We start from the raw sequence: 17,671 nt of genomic DNA on the forward strand, positions 1-17,671 counted from the left end.
TTACAGAACTATTATTGTGGCCTAAAGGAAAGGATTCCAAATAAGACTGAACCCAGGACATTATCTCATTATGAAAATACCAAACTCAGTGTGTTTGTCACTGCCCTCACTAATGCAAGAAGCTTTGCCCACCTCCCTGCAAAGGGAGCTTCTGCTCGGCTCTCTCTCTTCATCTTGCTTCTTATTTCCATTCACACAATTATTTCTAACCTTCTACATAAGTGAGATCAGTTTATAAGTTGCTGAAGAATGCTTTTATCTGTGCAAAATTACCAAGGCGTCTGAAGCATTTTCTTCTATTGGCTTTTTGCTTTCTAACAGAACTATAAATTTCTGTCCCTCAACAAACTGAACGCTGACGGGTGTCAAAGAAAAACAAACAAATAAACATAAGCTCAGCTTGCTTTCATCCTCCTGAAAATATTTAGCAGACAGAAATAAATCAGCAAAGGATTCGGTCAGGGTAGATGGCTAAGCATCTGGTGAGAGATGGCCATTCCTTTTTATGGCTTACTCTATGGTGTGTCTCAGTGAAATTTGTAAAAGATAAAGTAATCACAAGCACAACCACAATGAAGGCAAAACAGCTCCACTGTGTACTTACAAGTTTGGGTATTTATCTTTTTATCACTACCTCTAATACAAACAGTCCACGTCTCTTGACTAGGCTGAGAGTTCAAACCGTAAAGAAAGCAAAAGAAAACTTGAGAATGTCATTTCAGAAAACCAAAGGAAACAAAAAATATTCTGTTTTTTTCTTCCCTTTTTGGAATTCAAAACAAACAGAAAGTCCTCAGGTGGAGTGTTTACATTACATGTTTTAATGGGGGAAATGACTACATAAACGGATGAAACAGCAAAATTGGAGCACTGAATTAAATAAGAAAAAGACTTGTAATTCAAATATACCTAAGCTTCATAATATTTTTAATAGTAAACTAGTCTACTGAGAACACTGATCAGTGCAGTTGTTTTACTGTGTTAAAAATATCCTTCACCTCTTAAATTAATCTCAAAAACAGTATTTTTTCCACATGAATAAAAACTAAAACCGAAGCAAAAAACGCACAAAGCTTCTTGTATCAGAAGAAAATTTCTACTTTAAGAAATGTAGGAATGTCTGTCTTAGTGGAGGAGTTGTGGTGGTTTTCTTTCCTTGCTATTATTATTATTACTACTTAATTTAAATTCAAATTATTAATGGTCTCATGTATTAGATGATTAAGACAAATTTTTGTAAATAAGCAACAAGATTTCCATTACAAGGTTCCCACTTCAAACCTTCCCAGGTGCTTTTATGCTGGCTGTTACAGGTAGGTATATTTCACCCCAAATAAGTTCTGCACGGTTATTATTTTGTCTCTCTGCTTTTCCTAGTCCTGATCTGTAACTGCTGTGGCCAAGCCTGTTTTTCTCACTGTGCAGATGTCAACAAAGCTTCTCCAGAGATCAGCAAACACACACTAGCCAGACTCCTTGTGAGGTCCTCTGCTATGTGAAGGGAAAGCTGGAAATCAATAAAAGAACAAATAAACACTTCACTATCCAAAGCAAGAACTTTCTGACTTACTATGAACAGTAAAAACAATGTTTTTTAATTACTGCACATTATCCCTTAAGGGATACTGAGCTGTCAGACTCAGCACAGCATTTATTTTAAAAAGTGCCATTTGTCAGAAATCCTGAAGCTGACTTTTCATATGCTTTCCTCAATAAACAGAAAGTGAGTGCCTTCTTTGGAGAGAGAACATAAAGAAATTAAGGCAGATGGGACAAGGAGGCTGCTCTTCAGCAACAGTCTTCTAAAAGAGATCAGCTTGAGTACCTGAATGTCATCAGCAAATATTTCCCAGACCAAAACAGGAACAACCTCAATTATTAACCAAAAGAAACAACTGAAGAAAAAACAACATCACAAAGAAACCTAGATGAACATTTAATAGAGGCAGTCAGAGATAGAAATAACTAAATTGATGTCCCAAGAAGGAAGCCAAGAGATGCTGGCAGATATGTGATTAATAGAGCTTTTATTGTAAATTTTCCAAATTGCCAGAAACAAGTATATCTGACTTAACAGTTTCCTTGCTTTCTATAAAGAAACAGGAAAATTAGCCAGCTACAGAACTCTGCACAAAATTTAGGCTCCTAAATAATAAAAGCTTCTTATAGCCTCACACAAAGTGGTCTTGCTAAAAAGTCACGTCTAATAACTCTTAAACACAGTAGGAAAAGCAGATATTCATTAGGGAATGCCCAACTTCTGACTCTCCTCTTCCTGATAATCCCACTCCATTAAAAAAACAGAGACTAGAAGTCTTTGTGAAAAGTGTCTGGTATTCTCAGCTCATTTTCAATACAGACATCTTCAAAATAATTTACTAAACAGTATTTCATGACAATCTGATTAACTGTGACTCAGGCTAAGAAGTGTCTACAGTCACTGAATAAGTCAACAATAGAAAGTACTTACTCTTCTTCTATACTACATTTCAAACTGGGCTCAGGCTCATTTTGTGCTTTAGACACTTCTGTTTTCCTTGGCAGAGCATTTCACAATATAGTTCATCCTGAGGAAGTTTTCCTGACACTCAGCGTAAATTCTCTCTCAATTTCTTCCTGTCAGATGATTGCCTCTTCTGAGCCAGATGATGTAAGCAGTGCACATATATTCCACACAAAGAAACAACAGTTCTACTCGTCAAGTGCAAATTCCCTCTTTTCAGGAATTAATGCAGAGAAATGCAAAAGAGATGGTCTGAGAACTGTTGTATCAGATCTTCAGCTCATTACTTTTAAATTCAAGGGTTTCTGAAAATCCTTAAGTATGACAATAAATACACAAACAGAAGAAGGCAAATTATGCATACATTATTTAAACATATGCTCAGTTATCCCCAGTGTTCTGAACAGTTCAAATGGTCAGTCTTTACAGAAATCATGTTTAATTTAGAACTGTGTGTACATATACATATATAAAGCTTTATCAGATTGCAGTGAACATGAGTCAATGTTGTTGTTTTTAGCTTTTAATTACCTATGAGGATCTCCAAGGTCTCTGCAGCCCCTCTGGGCAGCCTGTGCCCATGCTATGTTACCTGCACTTCACAGTAATGCTTCTTGGTGTTCAGAAGAAACCTCTGCATTTCTGTTTGTTTTTCACAAATATATAAATAAAAATTACTGAAATCCAACCAGCCAAAATCTGAGATGCCTTAAAAATGAAAGCAGCAAACCATCCTTATGACTTCAGCCACCCAAGTCTCTTGTATTTTCAGCACAGTCTTTACGCTTGACATCAGAATATCTCACCACTGGTAGACTGCTTGTCTCTCTAACACTCTCCTTGAATAACACTCCTTTTTCACAGCTAGAGATGAATGAATCTGCTTGTGTCATCCCTCAGGTGGCAAAACAAAACAAAACAAAATAAAAACATTCAGATACGTTGTATATTCAGATCAAATTTAAAAGCATCACATCAGTAGATAAGTGGTGGGCACTGGGACTAAGGAAGGAGAATAACAAAATCAACAGAATGGCCTAAGTTGGAAGGAACGTTAAAGATTATTAAGCACCAACTCCCCTGTTGAGGGCAGGGTTGCCAAACACTAGATCAGGAAGCACAGAACCAATCCAGCCTTGAACACCTCCAGGGGTGGGGCACCCATCCCTGTAAGTAGGCAGCAGTTCATGAGGCATCATTTAACATTTGACTGCTGCTCCAAGAGGCTGAGAATTAACACAGCAGCTACATGGAATTGTGCTGTCCTGCAGGCATCATCTGTCCAATCTGTGCTGCCCTCTGATATGAAAAAGAATTTTCACCTTCTCAGCTGCTGTGGGTCACCATGGGTAAATGGGTCAATTCTAGTAACTGCAAAAGTGGGGTTAATAGCTCCTAACCTTCACGACCTAAGAATCACTTTGCATTATCCAGCACAGCTGCTGTAAAATAGTGAGTAAAATAGAATGCTGAGATAGTCGGCCTGGTGGTTGAATGCTTTGCCTTTGAGCTGTGCCTGCTTCCTGACCTAATCAACACCAATGAACCTCTAAAATCATTGTCCAGAAAAATAATAAAAGAAAGGGGCTGAGGAAACTCATTACTCTCAGATCCGAATGCAATTGGAAGTTGTATTTTGTTTTAATAACTATTCATGAATGAACATGTCCAGGCACTAAGCCAAAGTCAGCCACAGTGTTTGTAATGGTCCTATGCCCAGGAACCCTTAACTCCCAGCTTGTAAGCACGTATTCTCTCAGGAAACAAAAAGCACGTGTACATACAGCACACTTCTGTACCCAACAGAAATTTCAAGAGCGCATTAGAAAAGTACAAAGTAGTTGCTAAAGCCAACTCCCTCCAACCACAGGAGAAGGTCATGAGGTCATGATTTTCCTTAAAATGAGGTGTAACAATAAACATCCATAAGAAGAAAATAATAATAATAATAATATATATGTATATATATAAGTTTATAGATAGTATTAAATTGATTTTACACAATGAAATACAACTGCATGCATATAAAGGTTTACTGATAGCTAAGGTTATGCAAGCCTCAAAGCTGCTCAGAAGCTATTTAAGCTTCAAATGATGAACAGTTATAATTTAGAAGGCTCTGCCAATTGTCTGTGGTGAAAGTTTAAAATAAGTGAATTGGGAACAGGATGCAGGATTATGGGACGTGCAGGAAATAGGATAGCACTTACTGTGACAAGACACTTAGAGCAAAAGGGCTAAAAACAGTTCCGTTCTTTGTTTATTTCTGCTCATATGGGAATGTGACTAATAGCAGAAGTCAATTTAGAAAGCTCTCATTTAACTTGCCAGCACAGTGTGAGAGCCAGCTTAGAGTGAGAGAAAGGTGTAGCATGTACTGTATTTAAAGGCAGTCTTTTACTGAAGGTCAGGTATTCAAAGAAAAAGAACTCACAACTTTTTTAATCTATAAGGCTGTAGCTGTAGCCCCATCACTGGAAACCTTCCACATGTTCTGCTGTGATCTCTTTTAACCACCAGAAAAACAATTTCTTCCCTTGACCACAGCTAGGTGTTTTAGAAAGGCTGCAATGAACACTGCACAGAGTGTCAGACAACTGGCAATGATTTTGGCTGTCATGCTAACTTAAGCAGGATTGCTGATGTTGCATTGCTTATTTATGCTCTCTTTGACTTCTCTTTTGCCCTCCCTTGTGATGCTGAAAGTTTCTGGCAATGTGGCTGAAAAACAACCAGTAAGATGTTTTGTTTTGTTTTGTTTTGCTCTCTGCCAGGACATTCTTCTGGAGTGGGTGCATAAACTGGCACGGCTGCTGGGGAAGTAAACAAGACCGTTCATCACTTTCAGTCTTAATTCAAAGTAAGAGCACTAGCTCAGGGACAGGCATCTGAAAGAGCTGTTCAGAGTAACAATAACTGAAGCTTCTACAGACAGTTGAAAATATAAAAAACAATCTAAGTGTTCTGCAAATCTTAACATCTCAATGAGAATACTTCAGATGAAACATCTCTAGCTGGGCCATGGCTGTGGGCTCAGTAGCTCCCCAAAATACAATACTCAGCTGCCATGACTTTCAGAAGACTTTGTCAACTAGCTTTCTTCTGGAAAGATGTTTGTTAGTTGATTTGTTTTTAAATGCAGGTACCCTTAGGTACATAAAGCACTTGCATCCATTTCCCTTTTTGATCACCTCTATCAAGACAGTGAATAAGACACAGACTCATGGATTCTGAATCTGGGATTCAGATTACTCCAGAGAGCAGATTAGATTAAGAAAACTTCTGAAATAAATTGTTCATAGGAATGAAGTACCTTTTCTCATACTATTGAGAGAAGTGGAGATAAAATCAAAGTTCATTAAAAAAGAAAAAAAGAGGCAGATGGTCAGATAACAGCGTGTTTGGCATTATTAGAGAGTAGTTATGTGTACAGCGCATGCCCACTGCTACAAGAAATCCATTCCATTTCTCTTCATAGCCACACATTAAATACATCACTTCATTGCAGGTGGGTTGGGTTGCTTTACCAAAGATCTGTTTGCTTTGAAATACTCAAGTGCAAACATCTTTTTCTTTACTCCATCAAATGTCACCTAAGAAGACACTGGTTAGTGACATATATAAGCTGAACTCACAACTACCTGAATCACTGCAGAGACTAAAATGTCTGCATTAATACTGGAGTCCACAATTCTAAAGAATGAAAATGATTACAGAAATTTAGAAATATACTTTACACAAATTAGGAATGCACCAAACCAATTCTGCAACTGAAAAAATGACATTAGCAGCTCCATGTGTATTCCTAAACATTAACATGTGAGAAACTCACAGAAGCTGACACTACCATCTGGGAGAGCCAGTTAATTAGGTATGAAGAGCACCTGATTTTAATTCCAAACTGTCTGGCCTAGTACGTGTCTTTTATGTTGGAGAAAATTCAGACATCCATGTGTACGTATAGATGCTAACTGCTAAACTATATTAGTAATAACAGAAAGTGAGCTGTTTACTTTTACTACACTGGACTGCATTTCTGTTCTTAAATTGCGCACAAATGTTAAGAAACATTCATTGAGCATGTGTATTTTTGTACTTAAGTGGTGTTGAGAAAGATAGCAAAGATGGTTCCTTCTGCTCTTTATCCTGCTTTCAGCTGGGACAGAGTTGACTTCATAGTGTCTGGTATGACTCTATGTTTGGCTTTAAGAGAAAAACAATGTTGATAGTACACTGTTGTTTTATTTGCTGCTGAGCAGTACTGCAAAGAGCCAAGGACATTTCAGGTTCTCAACTCCTTGCGCTGTCCTGTCATTACATGGACTCAAGGGGCACAAGGAGTTGGGAGGGGACAGAACCAGGTGACCTAAAACTGGACAAAGAAATATTCCAGATCATACAACATGTGCAAAAAGCCTTGAAAAATGGTGCAGACTGGCTGCGTAATGACCAGCAGGCAGTGAGCAATTGCAATATGCATCATTTATCTTTTTATCTATTATATTATTATAACTACTACTTTTTTTTTTCATCTTCCTTTTCTGCCTTATTATATAGGGCACTTTGAAAATAAAACTTCTTATTTATTTACTTATGGAAACTGCAACTTGATACAAAGAGCACAATAATACCATTTGATATTCAGCAAATTCTCAGCTACAAAACACTGGTTTTCAACAGTAACCACCATTAAATGTACATTTTCACCAGGCATGAACAAGAGCCTACACAGCCATCCAGAAAGTGGCTTTTCTCCTCTGTTGTTCCCACTGCTGAAACACACCGCCTGGTCTCTGTTATATATATCCACTGTTTGGTCTCTAGAAACATTCAGCACGCATCAGTGAATGTCAACGGGTGCCATTTTTTTCCACAGAATTCAGTGTCACACCTTTGCTTCATAGGCACTTCCATGTCAGAAGCTGTTTGTCAGACTGCCTCTCTGCTGCTATCTGTCACACAGCAACAAAATGGAACTATTGGTGGGAAAGTTCAACCTGTGCTGCCAAACCACCAACATCTGCCTCTGATGCTGTGGGCAAACATAGTAAAATAGAAGGCATTGCTTTTGGAGCAGCCCTCATGAAAAGTTTCTATCTCAACACACCAGTTCTACTTCTTTTTAATTTATTTTCTTCTCCAGTCCACTGGGAGAGAGGATGAGCAAATGACTGTGTGGTGCTTCACTACCTGCCGAGTTAAATCACAACAGCCTGAGACACAGCAAGAGACAAAGCAGCACAGCAAATTTTTCCTGATGAGCAAACTAGAGATCATGTTGCAAACCTGCCTCCAGGAAGCCTGCAGGAAAGAAACAAGCCTCTCTCTGATTTCATTACCAGTTACGGTGATCACAGACTACACTGCCTGTAGAGAATCGAATAGTTAAAATACTAGCATTTTTTTCTTTATATTAACTACATCTAAAAAATTACTATTTCCTTGACGGTAATAGTGGCCTAGAAAGTCATTTTCCTGGAGTGAACTGATGTGAGGGGAAGTAGTTGATAGAAAGTCAAGGTCAAAAGAATTATTTTTCCAGCTGCATCACTTCTCCAACTAGATTCACTACAGTCAGACCAACACTTGAACCAACTCAACATAGAAGACCTGACATTTTCTTAAACAGTCCAAGAAATACTCTACACAAGAACACAAGTAAAGGCTGGACTAGTAGACATTTCCCTCAGGCTAATATTTTAGACCCAATGTCCTTTGCCTCGATGACACAAGAGGATTAAGACATAACCTGCTGATGCAGTGCTTGCATCCTTCTCTACACACGGACCCCTCCTGTCTACTTTCAGGCACAGAAATAAGGTGACATCAGTGAAGGCAGCAAGATTTAGCAACTCTACCCTGAACACAGAATAACGCCCCCAATAATATCATAGAATCACAGAATGGCAGAATGGCCTGGGTTGAAAAGGACCACAATTATAATCCAGTTTTAACCCCCTGCTGTGTGCAGGGTCACTAACCATCAGACCAGGCTGCCCAGAGCCACATACAGCCTGGCCCTGAATGCCTGCAGGGATGGGGCATCCACAGCCTCCTTGGGCAACCTGTTCCAGTGCGTCACCACCCTCAGGGTAAAAAACTTCCTTCTTATATCTAACCTAAACCTCCCCTGTCTTAGTTTAAAATAAATACAAATAAATTCATTAATGGGAGAATTGAGGAGGAAGGCTTTTTTTCCTTTTGTTTCTCTAATACTTCTTACAGTATTTGCAAATTACTCAGATCAGAAAGCAGAACTTCTTTATGGTAAGGATGCCAGAGTACTGGAAGAGGTGGTGGAGTCTCCTTGTATGCAGATATTCAAGACCTATCGCGTAGAGTACTGGAAGAGGTTGTGGAGTCTGTGGAGTCTCCTTGTATGCAGATATTCAAGACCTATTGGGATGACTACTGGTGCAACCTACTGTTGGGAACCTGCTTTAGCAGGGAGATTAAACTCAACCTCTTGAAGTCCTTTTCCAGCCTCAGCAATTTTGTGATTCTTTGGCAGAATTTGAAGTAAACAGCAGCTGGGAAGGGAGTGAAAGCAGCTGTGGTGGAGTTCAGCTGCCTATTAGGGTGAAGCCACCACAGAGCTACAATAAAGGTAACATAACACTCAAAATAATACATTTAGTACTTCAAATTAATAAGGGATCTCAACAAAGAGGAAGTCAGTAACAAGAACCATTCCGTCTACAGTGCCAAAATACAATTAATTCTATGACAGAAATAGGAATTATTATTTTATATTACTCCCAGTACATTTCTGTTTGTCATACATTTTACTAACAGTATCAAATGAATAGGAAACATAAATAAAGCCGGAATACCTAAAATTAAAAAGGGTATCATTTATTTTAACAAAAACATTGTAAATTCCACAAGAGCAGAAGGAAATTATTTTAAGTATGTTCCCTTGATATAGACCAAAACACTGACACGAAGTTAGAATTCCTGCAAATGTCTGTTGTTCCCCAGTAATCACTAGGAAATAGAAGCCATTATTTTACATGTCCTGGTGGCTTGCTCCTGAAGACACTGAAAAGGCAGCAGGGATAGCTCTGACTTCCTATTCCATTCGTACACTACTTGCAAATCCCAGAAGTCAGAACCCAGCATTTGTCAACATAAAGGAATGTTGTGTGTTATAAAAGGTGTCTTATGAGTTACTGCTTCCTCTACTTACATTCTAAGAGGGTATATTTGGTGCAAAATCACTGTTTATCACTGTTTTTTCTAAGACTATGGTTATTCTGCATCAGCAAATAAAACAGAGGACATGAGAAATTTACCCACAATAATCACCAATTTATTACTGCTGCCAATAATAATGGCTGCAAAGCTTTAGGAAACAAAATATTTATTTATATATCACACAGTAATATTTCATCTTATACTTCAATGTTTTTTTCCCAATAATACTGTCCATATTACTTTTTTTTCAATATCTTCTTCCCAATAAAGCAAAACCAAGTTCTTTTCAGTTATTCATTTAAGAAGCAATAGGAGTTTCTCTAACAATTTCCTAGACCATTTGAAAGAACTGTGTTCAGTGGGTAAGCATTCCAACAACTGCACTCTCTGCATTCACTGAAACAAAAACAGTTTTCACTCTACAGAATTTAACAGGCAGTTACCAAAGCTATTCAGATGAAAAAATAAACTAATATCAATCTGCACTTTCTACATTGAAATCTAATTTATGCTCTTATATGCTCATTTGCCAGGATCACAAGTACATCAAATTCAAAGTAAGGAAACAAAATCATTAGCTAGTAAGTAAAATTAACATCTGTCAATCCATAATGTTCTACACTCAGCATTAGCTGATAGAAAACTGTCTTTTACTGTCACACACTTCAAGGATTAGAAGGCAGTTGTAAATGGCATGAATAAGTTTGTCTATAAACGGTCATTACTCTGACTAGTTGTTTTATTCCAACTCTTTTCCAAAAAACACTAAAAAGAACAAGCTATATTCCATGTTTATCATCACTTTTACCAGTATTCCCTTTTTATGCAAAAACAAATGAAATCAAGTGCTAAAAGTCTCGCGTTCCTTGGCTGAAGCTCACCAGTCAGCTGACAACCTTTTCTGAAATCATCACTACTCTGCAGGCTGGCTGGCTTAAAAGGATTCCAGCTGAGGAATCAAAGTGTACACAATACTGCTTCAGACTTCCTCAGAAACAGTCAAGAAATGTTTTGAAGATTTCACAGTTAAATCATGAAGTTCTTAAGAAGAAAACTCTTATTACAAGCTATCTGTTCAACATCTAGCATGGCACGCTATCCTAACAGAGAATCACAGAATCACAAGGTTGGAAAGGACCTACAAGATCATCTAATCCAACAGTCCTCCCATTACTGTAGCTACTGCAAACCACTAAACCAGATCTCGGAGCTCCTCTGGATTCCGTGATGCAGAAATCCGCAGTAAGATGAAAGATGGAGAATCACAAATATCTTAAGCACCTTGGAAAAAGGTGGCCTTTTTTCAGGTTGCCAGTATGTCAGCAACACTTTAGCTACTTCTGCAGAGTATTTAGAACTTGGTGATCAAGGGCAGAACAGCAAATAATATAGCCCAGCTATACTAAGTGCAGTGGAAAATTTGATGTAAATGTCTTCACAGTGTATGTTGAGCACACAGTTAGAAAATGAATAAACAAACAAATTAAGAGCAATCTATCTTTTTCACTTATGAAATTTAACCGGTGAAGAATAGATTGAGCACAAGAACTATGTAACCATCCAGTCAATATGTCTTTATCCTGCACCTAGGGGTCTCATGTTTGCATTTAACTCTAACATGACCAACTATTTTAGGAAGGTTCATTGCAAGAATAATGAAGTGAATTCCAGCAACAGAAAGACCCATCTTTTAAAAAACCAACAAATCCTGTTTGCTCAATTCTCCTACGCAAGTATCAGTGACATATCTGTATGTTCATGAAGATCTCAGCACATGGCATTCAGTCTGAAGAAAAAGAATGATACTGCTTTTAAACCCCTTCAAATATAGAGTCTCTATTTGTGAACTATTTCCCATTTGGTTTACAGTGATTTGATGACAGTATTCTACTGAATTTGTAACAACTTGCAAAATAGTTTTCCATAGTACTGAAATCTCATCGGAGCCTCTGACAGTGCAATGGGATCCAAGAGCTCAACAATTCAATTCATGCATACTCATTGAATTCACAGCAAAATAAAATGACAAGTATCTATCTGACTGTTTCTTTTTTACTTAACAACATTAAGTGTTTTGTTTCCCCTCTAATGGCCTTTCTACAAGATAAACAAGTAAAAACATTTCACTGAGGTATCAAATTATAAAATACAGAGAGGACAGATACTTCTAAAAGTGAAAAAGTGATGCATTTGAAGGAAGAAAAAGAATAAAGAATAAAGAATAAAATCAAGGGAGATTATATACATATACTGGGAAAGATTAATCAGTTTGGAAAACAAAACCTTCACCTTTTCATTGTATTTCCTTTTCCTAATAGTTTGCTCAAATAATCTTTAACTTAAATGGGAAAATTATTCATTTGAAAAGCTGCTTAACTGAGTCATTAATGTGTATCCTGGTAAACATGCTTTAAAGTGGTCAGTCCTGAACACTTCACCTTCCCAATCTCCCTCTCAGTTCCACATACCCAACATAAATTAAAAATCAACGAAAATTGTTCATCAAGCAAAAATTTTGCCTTTTATAAGCTTAGATGACAGTAACTATGTAACTCTACCATATGAGCATTTACCATTTTGCCACTTTAGAATAGTTATACAAGTGGAAGTAGTGGGAGACCTACTCTCTGTCTTCTATGCTCCAAAGAACAGGAAAGCCTTATGTGAGGTTCTTCCTGGATTAATAAATTTCCCTGAATCTGAGTCAGAAAATTTTTTCTTTCACCTCCCTAAGTACTCATAAGTGAAAGGGAAACAAGGACAGACACAATCAATGGACAGATCTGTGATGATTCATCTTTCACAATAGTTTTAAAAATCCCCTTGGTGAGGTTAATCCTTAAAACTTCTTTATTTGTGATTGACATCCGTGGAATAAAAATGTAGTGTGATTTACGTGGAACTTACTTAAAAAATCCTTATAAGAGAATACACTGCAAACTTCTTTAACAAAGCTACACCTGAAGAGAAATGTAAATGAATGCAAACTGTATACTCATCAGTATGGAAACAAAGGGAATACAAATAATTCAACAAAGGACAAATCTGATAGGTCTGTTCTATAATATATTGTGGACAAATCTCTGAGGTGATAAACCGGGTTTCTCTTCTTAATACATCACATTTGTTACTACTGTGCGTCCTCTGGTCAATACTATAAGAATTATTTCATTAAACCAAAGTATTGATCTTGATTTCCATTCCAATATATTTTGTTTACAGTTTAGTTTATTGCACCTTGTAACTAATATGGCAGGATGGGGAAAAGGAAAGGTACAGAAGCATTAGAAGCCTATTCTGAAAAAAATAAATAAATAGAGAACAGTTTTGGACAGGTGCAGAGTATTGGCTGAACAACCCATTAAAAACTGTCTAAGTTAGCACATTTCTGCCTTTGCACAATTTCAAATGATTCATATGAAACGCACAGGTTAAAAAAATGAAATAAAAAGATAAACTTCAAAAGGAATGGGAAAAGGCTTATTTTATATAAAAGGAGGCCCAGTGCAAAACATTTCTGCTAGCAAACTTACCAGTCGTCTCCTTTCCTCTTCTACAGCAATCAGGAGCCGTGCAAACTCTTTCAGTGATTGAGCTGAAAAGGAAACCACAAAAGAAAAAGGTCACCACTGTATTTATGACCAGGTAAATCTGTTAACTGGACTGCAGCTGGAGCTATAAGATCAAGTCTTACTCAGCACTTCCCTGCAGTCAGTATTCATTATATGATGCAAAGACTGAAGTGAGCAGCAGGGCAGCAGCAGAGAGGAAAGGAATTGTCAGGTATTTAAAAAAAAAAAAAAAAAAAAAAAAGCCATTTTAAAAGGAATGTGGCAAACAGACTGTTCTGAAAGATGCCAAGACCAGCTTCGAAACAAAGAATTTTACATTCAGCCACAGAATCAGACAGCAAAAAATAGACTGCAAGGAAAAATCTTGAGTTTCTCATATTACAGTGCAGCCACAAAAATTCCAAAGAGTAACGATAAATATTTAGGTGAAAAATTGGAAGTCAAGATTTCAGAAGAATTTTGCTGTAACCATGAAAGAAGCATTGCTCAAAGTTGCTTTCAAATATCAGTCCAAGGACTATGCTGGATGTCAACAGGAACATGATGAAAGCCTTAACTCATAAAACTTGGTGAGAAAATAGAAAATGCTCTTAAGGCCTCATTCTCATGAAACATGCAGCACTAACCTCTCTACAAAACTCCTGTCTGGTTATTTACATTACTTTTCAAGGGAATATGGGCTATTCAGAATTCTGCATCACTGTTCCACAGTCAAAAATGTCAGAAGGGAATCAATATTTTAAAGCAAAGTAGATCCTTTGACCTTCTCCTGAGAGTTTCCCTCAACAAACTTGACATGATCTAAAGAGGGGTGCGGTAATAACAGGGGGGGTTAAAAATCAGAACAAAATTTGTGGAATATTTGAAAGAACAGGCTTGAAAGGAATAAAAAAAACAAACTTCATAGCTTCTGAGAGTTTGCTAAGCAAACTATCGTCCTCTTTACTATTGCACTAAGGTTTAGGTGAGAAGGTGTTGTAGCTCGAGAACTGTAGCACTGCCCCATGTCAGAACAGAGTAGCTCCAGCTGCTCCTGCAGGGACACACTGCTGGGCAGAGCTGAGCCATGAGCAACACCGGGAGCACCTCTGGGAGAGTGGATTGGAGGGAGGGAAACAGTGCTGTGCAACTGCAGTGGGAGAGGGGTGAGAGATGGGGGAGAAGTGACCCTGCAGCCTCCAAGGTCAGCACAGGAGAAGGGCAGGAGGTGCTCCAAGCACTGAGCAGCAAAGTTCCCTGCAGTCCAGGAGAGGCCTACAGAGGAGCAGGCTGTCCCCCTGCAGACCATGGGCACCATGCAGACCACATCTCCGTGTGCAGCCATAAAGGAGCCCACTGTGCAGCAGCGGATGAGGCCTGAAGGAGGCACAGCCCATGGATATCCCCATAGGAGCAGCCTGTGCCAGAGCAACCTGCAGTGGGGCAGGAGGGCTGGGGGAACTGCCACCCATAGGGGACTTGTTTAGTTTATTTTCGATTCTCAATACCATTTTTTTCCATCTTCTTAAGTACTTTAACCAATTTTGCTACTCAAATGACATGGCTCAATCCCTGAAAAACTGGATTAAGTGGATTTTATTGAGGATCTGCTATATTCTCTTACTTCCTAAAATGGAATCAGTATCTAGCTTGCCATAAGCATATTTTGAGCATGCACAAATTGCTACTTAATTGCTGGATCATCCCCAAACTGTTGCTTTATTCCTTTTCTTTTATGACCTTGCAGTGGTCATCTTTGCATTCTTCTTGTTCTCTTTTAACTTTTTACAGGCAAAGAACACTTTACTAATTGTTCCAGTTTCTTCTGCCAAGACCTCACCTAGTTTATTTTTTGTAGCTATAACATTAAACTTGCACATCTTGCCCTCCAGTTCATTATTCGCTGACAAATCCTTCCCCATCATCACTCATGAGCTCTCTGTTCAGCACAAATACACCCAGTGAGTTAGACAGTCATCCCGCTGGGTCTCAAGCCTTTTCCTATTAGACTTTTCCCTCAGATCACAAGTGCCAGAAAATTAATTTTGGCACGTTTTCAGTAAGAGAAGTTCTAGGTCTCCTAGATAAAACTTTTAGCTCAATGTTTGACATCCAGACCTTGGTCTGCTGTCCACCGAGTTAGCTCAGTCACTTACAGTCATCTCATAATATCTCACCTGTCAAAACCAAGTAAAGAAATAGCTAACTGACTGGTGAAGTCAACTGATGAGGAAGTAATAGAGAGCTGAAGATGGTGAGGCACTGGCACAGGCTGCCCAGAGACGCTGTGTATGACCCATATTTGGAGGCGTTCAAGGCCAGGTGGGATGAGGCCTTGGGCAGTCTGAGCTGGTAGGAAGTGTCTATGCCCACGGCAGTGGGTTGGAACAGAATGGGCTCCAAGGTCATCCAAACCATTCTGTGATCCTTTGATTGTGTGACATTTGTTGACTATCAGGTAAAGTATCTACTTTCCCATTGCCAGTCGAAAACAGGACAGAGCCAGCTCCTCCTTTACACCTGTGGCAGAGTGACTCTTTACCCACCACAAGAAAAAAAAAAAAGAAAAAAGAAGAAAATAATAAAGAAACTAAATAAAACGTGCTGAGTTTTGCTACCTACTCAGGGAATTAGGATGCACAGAAGAAAATAAAAACTGAATTTCTAGTAAAGTCAGCAAGATAAATTGTTTCCAGATCATTTCAGTGAAATAATTGCTCATTTTTAACCGCAAGATGATGTGTTCCTGCAGTCACATGTTATAAATCCATCCCTCTCTCCTTTTTTGTGTTTTATCATAGAGTCAGTTACAATGACAGAAATTATTTCAAAGAAAAACTATCATTCCCAGCATCAGATCTTTGTGAAGACGCCAGACCCAAAACCTACTGAAATAACAGTTTTCCCTACCCACATCAAACTTCATGGTACTCTTCACTTAAGCTTCTGATCACAGCACTAAAATCATCTTTATTACAACAGAATCTCCTGAAATTTTCCTTCAGCATCATCTGTAGTGAGAAAGTTAACATTTTACAGCTTTTACTGGCCAAGAACAAACACTGCCAGATCCCAGCGCCATAATAAATGACTAGGTCTTCATGTAAATCACATGGAAAAGGTTAGGAACAGACAAGAAAAAAAGTAATATAGGTGAGAGGAAATAAAATATGCTCTCTGGTAAGAAAATATTCAGTGTTCACAGTGCAAAAAGGTAGTAAATAATGAGTAGTATGAACAAGAAACTGAGCAGAAAGATGGCAAGAAAGAAATAAAATAAAACCGGTAAGAGAAGGTTTTAAGGCAGCTTTCTTATTTTGTGGCTTAACCGGAGGCTTTTATCTTCTAAGTCAAAACTTTTGCAAAGGATGTAAATAAAAGCAGGTCAGTCAGAGGAAAAAAAAAAGAATGAAAAAAAAAATAAAAAATGTTGTTAAGTGTACAAATCTATATTAGTATGATACACATCAAGCAAAATCTTCAGTTACTAACATAACCCCTATACAATGCCTCGGGTAAAGACTGAGAAGCTGCTGATATCCTCCTATCCCCAGTGCCTTATTTTTGGGGTAGATTATTAGGGCCAAAGTTTTATTAGGAACACAGAACCCACACCCTACTGCAGCACAAAAGCAAGGTACGTCTCTGATCCTAGAAATACAGTTGTTGCTCAGGTATCTTCACATCAGTACTGACTACACTGCCCAGCACACAAACACATTTTGTTTTCTCTGAGCATCTCTTTCCAGCACAGGAGGCACGCGGGGGAAAACAACAAGCACAATGTGTAATTCAGAGAGTACTGAAGGATGCAATGCCTGTACACAGATGGAGCTCAGCAACAGGGATGTCTCTGGTGGCTTCAGTGGTTCTTCTGTCCTTGCTACTGCACTGCATTAAGCATCACGTGTCAAAAAAAATTTGCCACCACTAGCTACCCTACAATACTAATCAGTATTGCAGTAATTCTGAATCTTTTATAACAGTACACCCTTCTTTCCATAGGATGTATGAGCCTGATATCATTATAAGCAGAATATGTCCCCAGAGAACTTCATATGTGCTTGAGGCAGCAGGTGGTCCCCTGCCCCTTTTTCCTTCTTTCTTCCTTCTTTGTTGTACAAACCTCCTTTGGTTGCATGTATGTGAGAATTCTGTCTCATTTTGGGACTATACTGGACAACAGAAGGATGAAAAACACAGCCCTCAGTAAAGAGCTCAGCAGTTTTGTTCCACAGCAAACATGGGACTCACAAATGTTCCTACAATAATAATTCAAGATACACTGTGTAATTAAAAAATAGAAGATTTCAAAATCAGAAGCATGTGTGTTAAACGTGGCCTATCTCTGTCTGTCACAAAGTCCACGAGTCCCACCCAAAACGTCACAACCCTTTCTTATAACTGCAACATGCCGTTT

The 17,671-nt window shown here is 38.3% G+C and overlaps 1 protein-coding gene across 1 annotated transcript in view; it reads right to left on the bottom strand.

Annotated features, from left to right (window-relative positions):
* ARHGAP42 (Rho GTPase activating protein 42) overlaps positions 1-17,671 on the bottom strand; it is a 144,635-nt gene that overhangs the window by 80,226 nt on the left and 46,738 nt on the right. The window contains exon 3 of the mRNA XM_015852280.2: positions 13,234-13,295. Coding sequence (XP_015707766.1) covers positions 13,234-13,295 — 62 coding nt within the window. The remainder of the gene's footprint in view (positions 1-13,233; positions 13,296-17,671) is intronic.

Source organism: Coturnix japonica, chromosome 1 (assembly GCF_001577835.2).
Source record: "Coturnix japonica isolate 7356 chromosome 1, Coturnix japonica 2.1, whole genome shotgun sequence".
Lineage (NCBI taxonomy): Eukaryota > Metazoa > Chordata > Aves > Galliformes > Phasianidae > Coturnix > Coturnix japonica.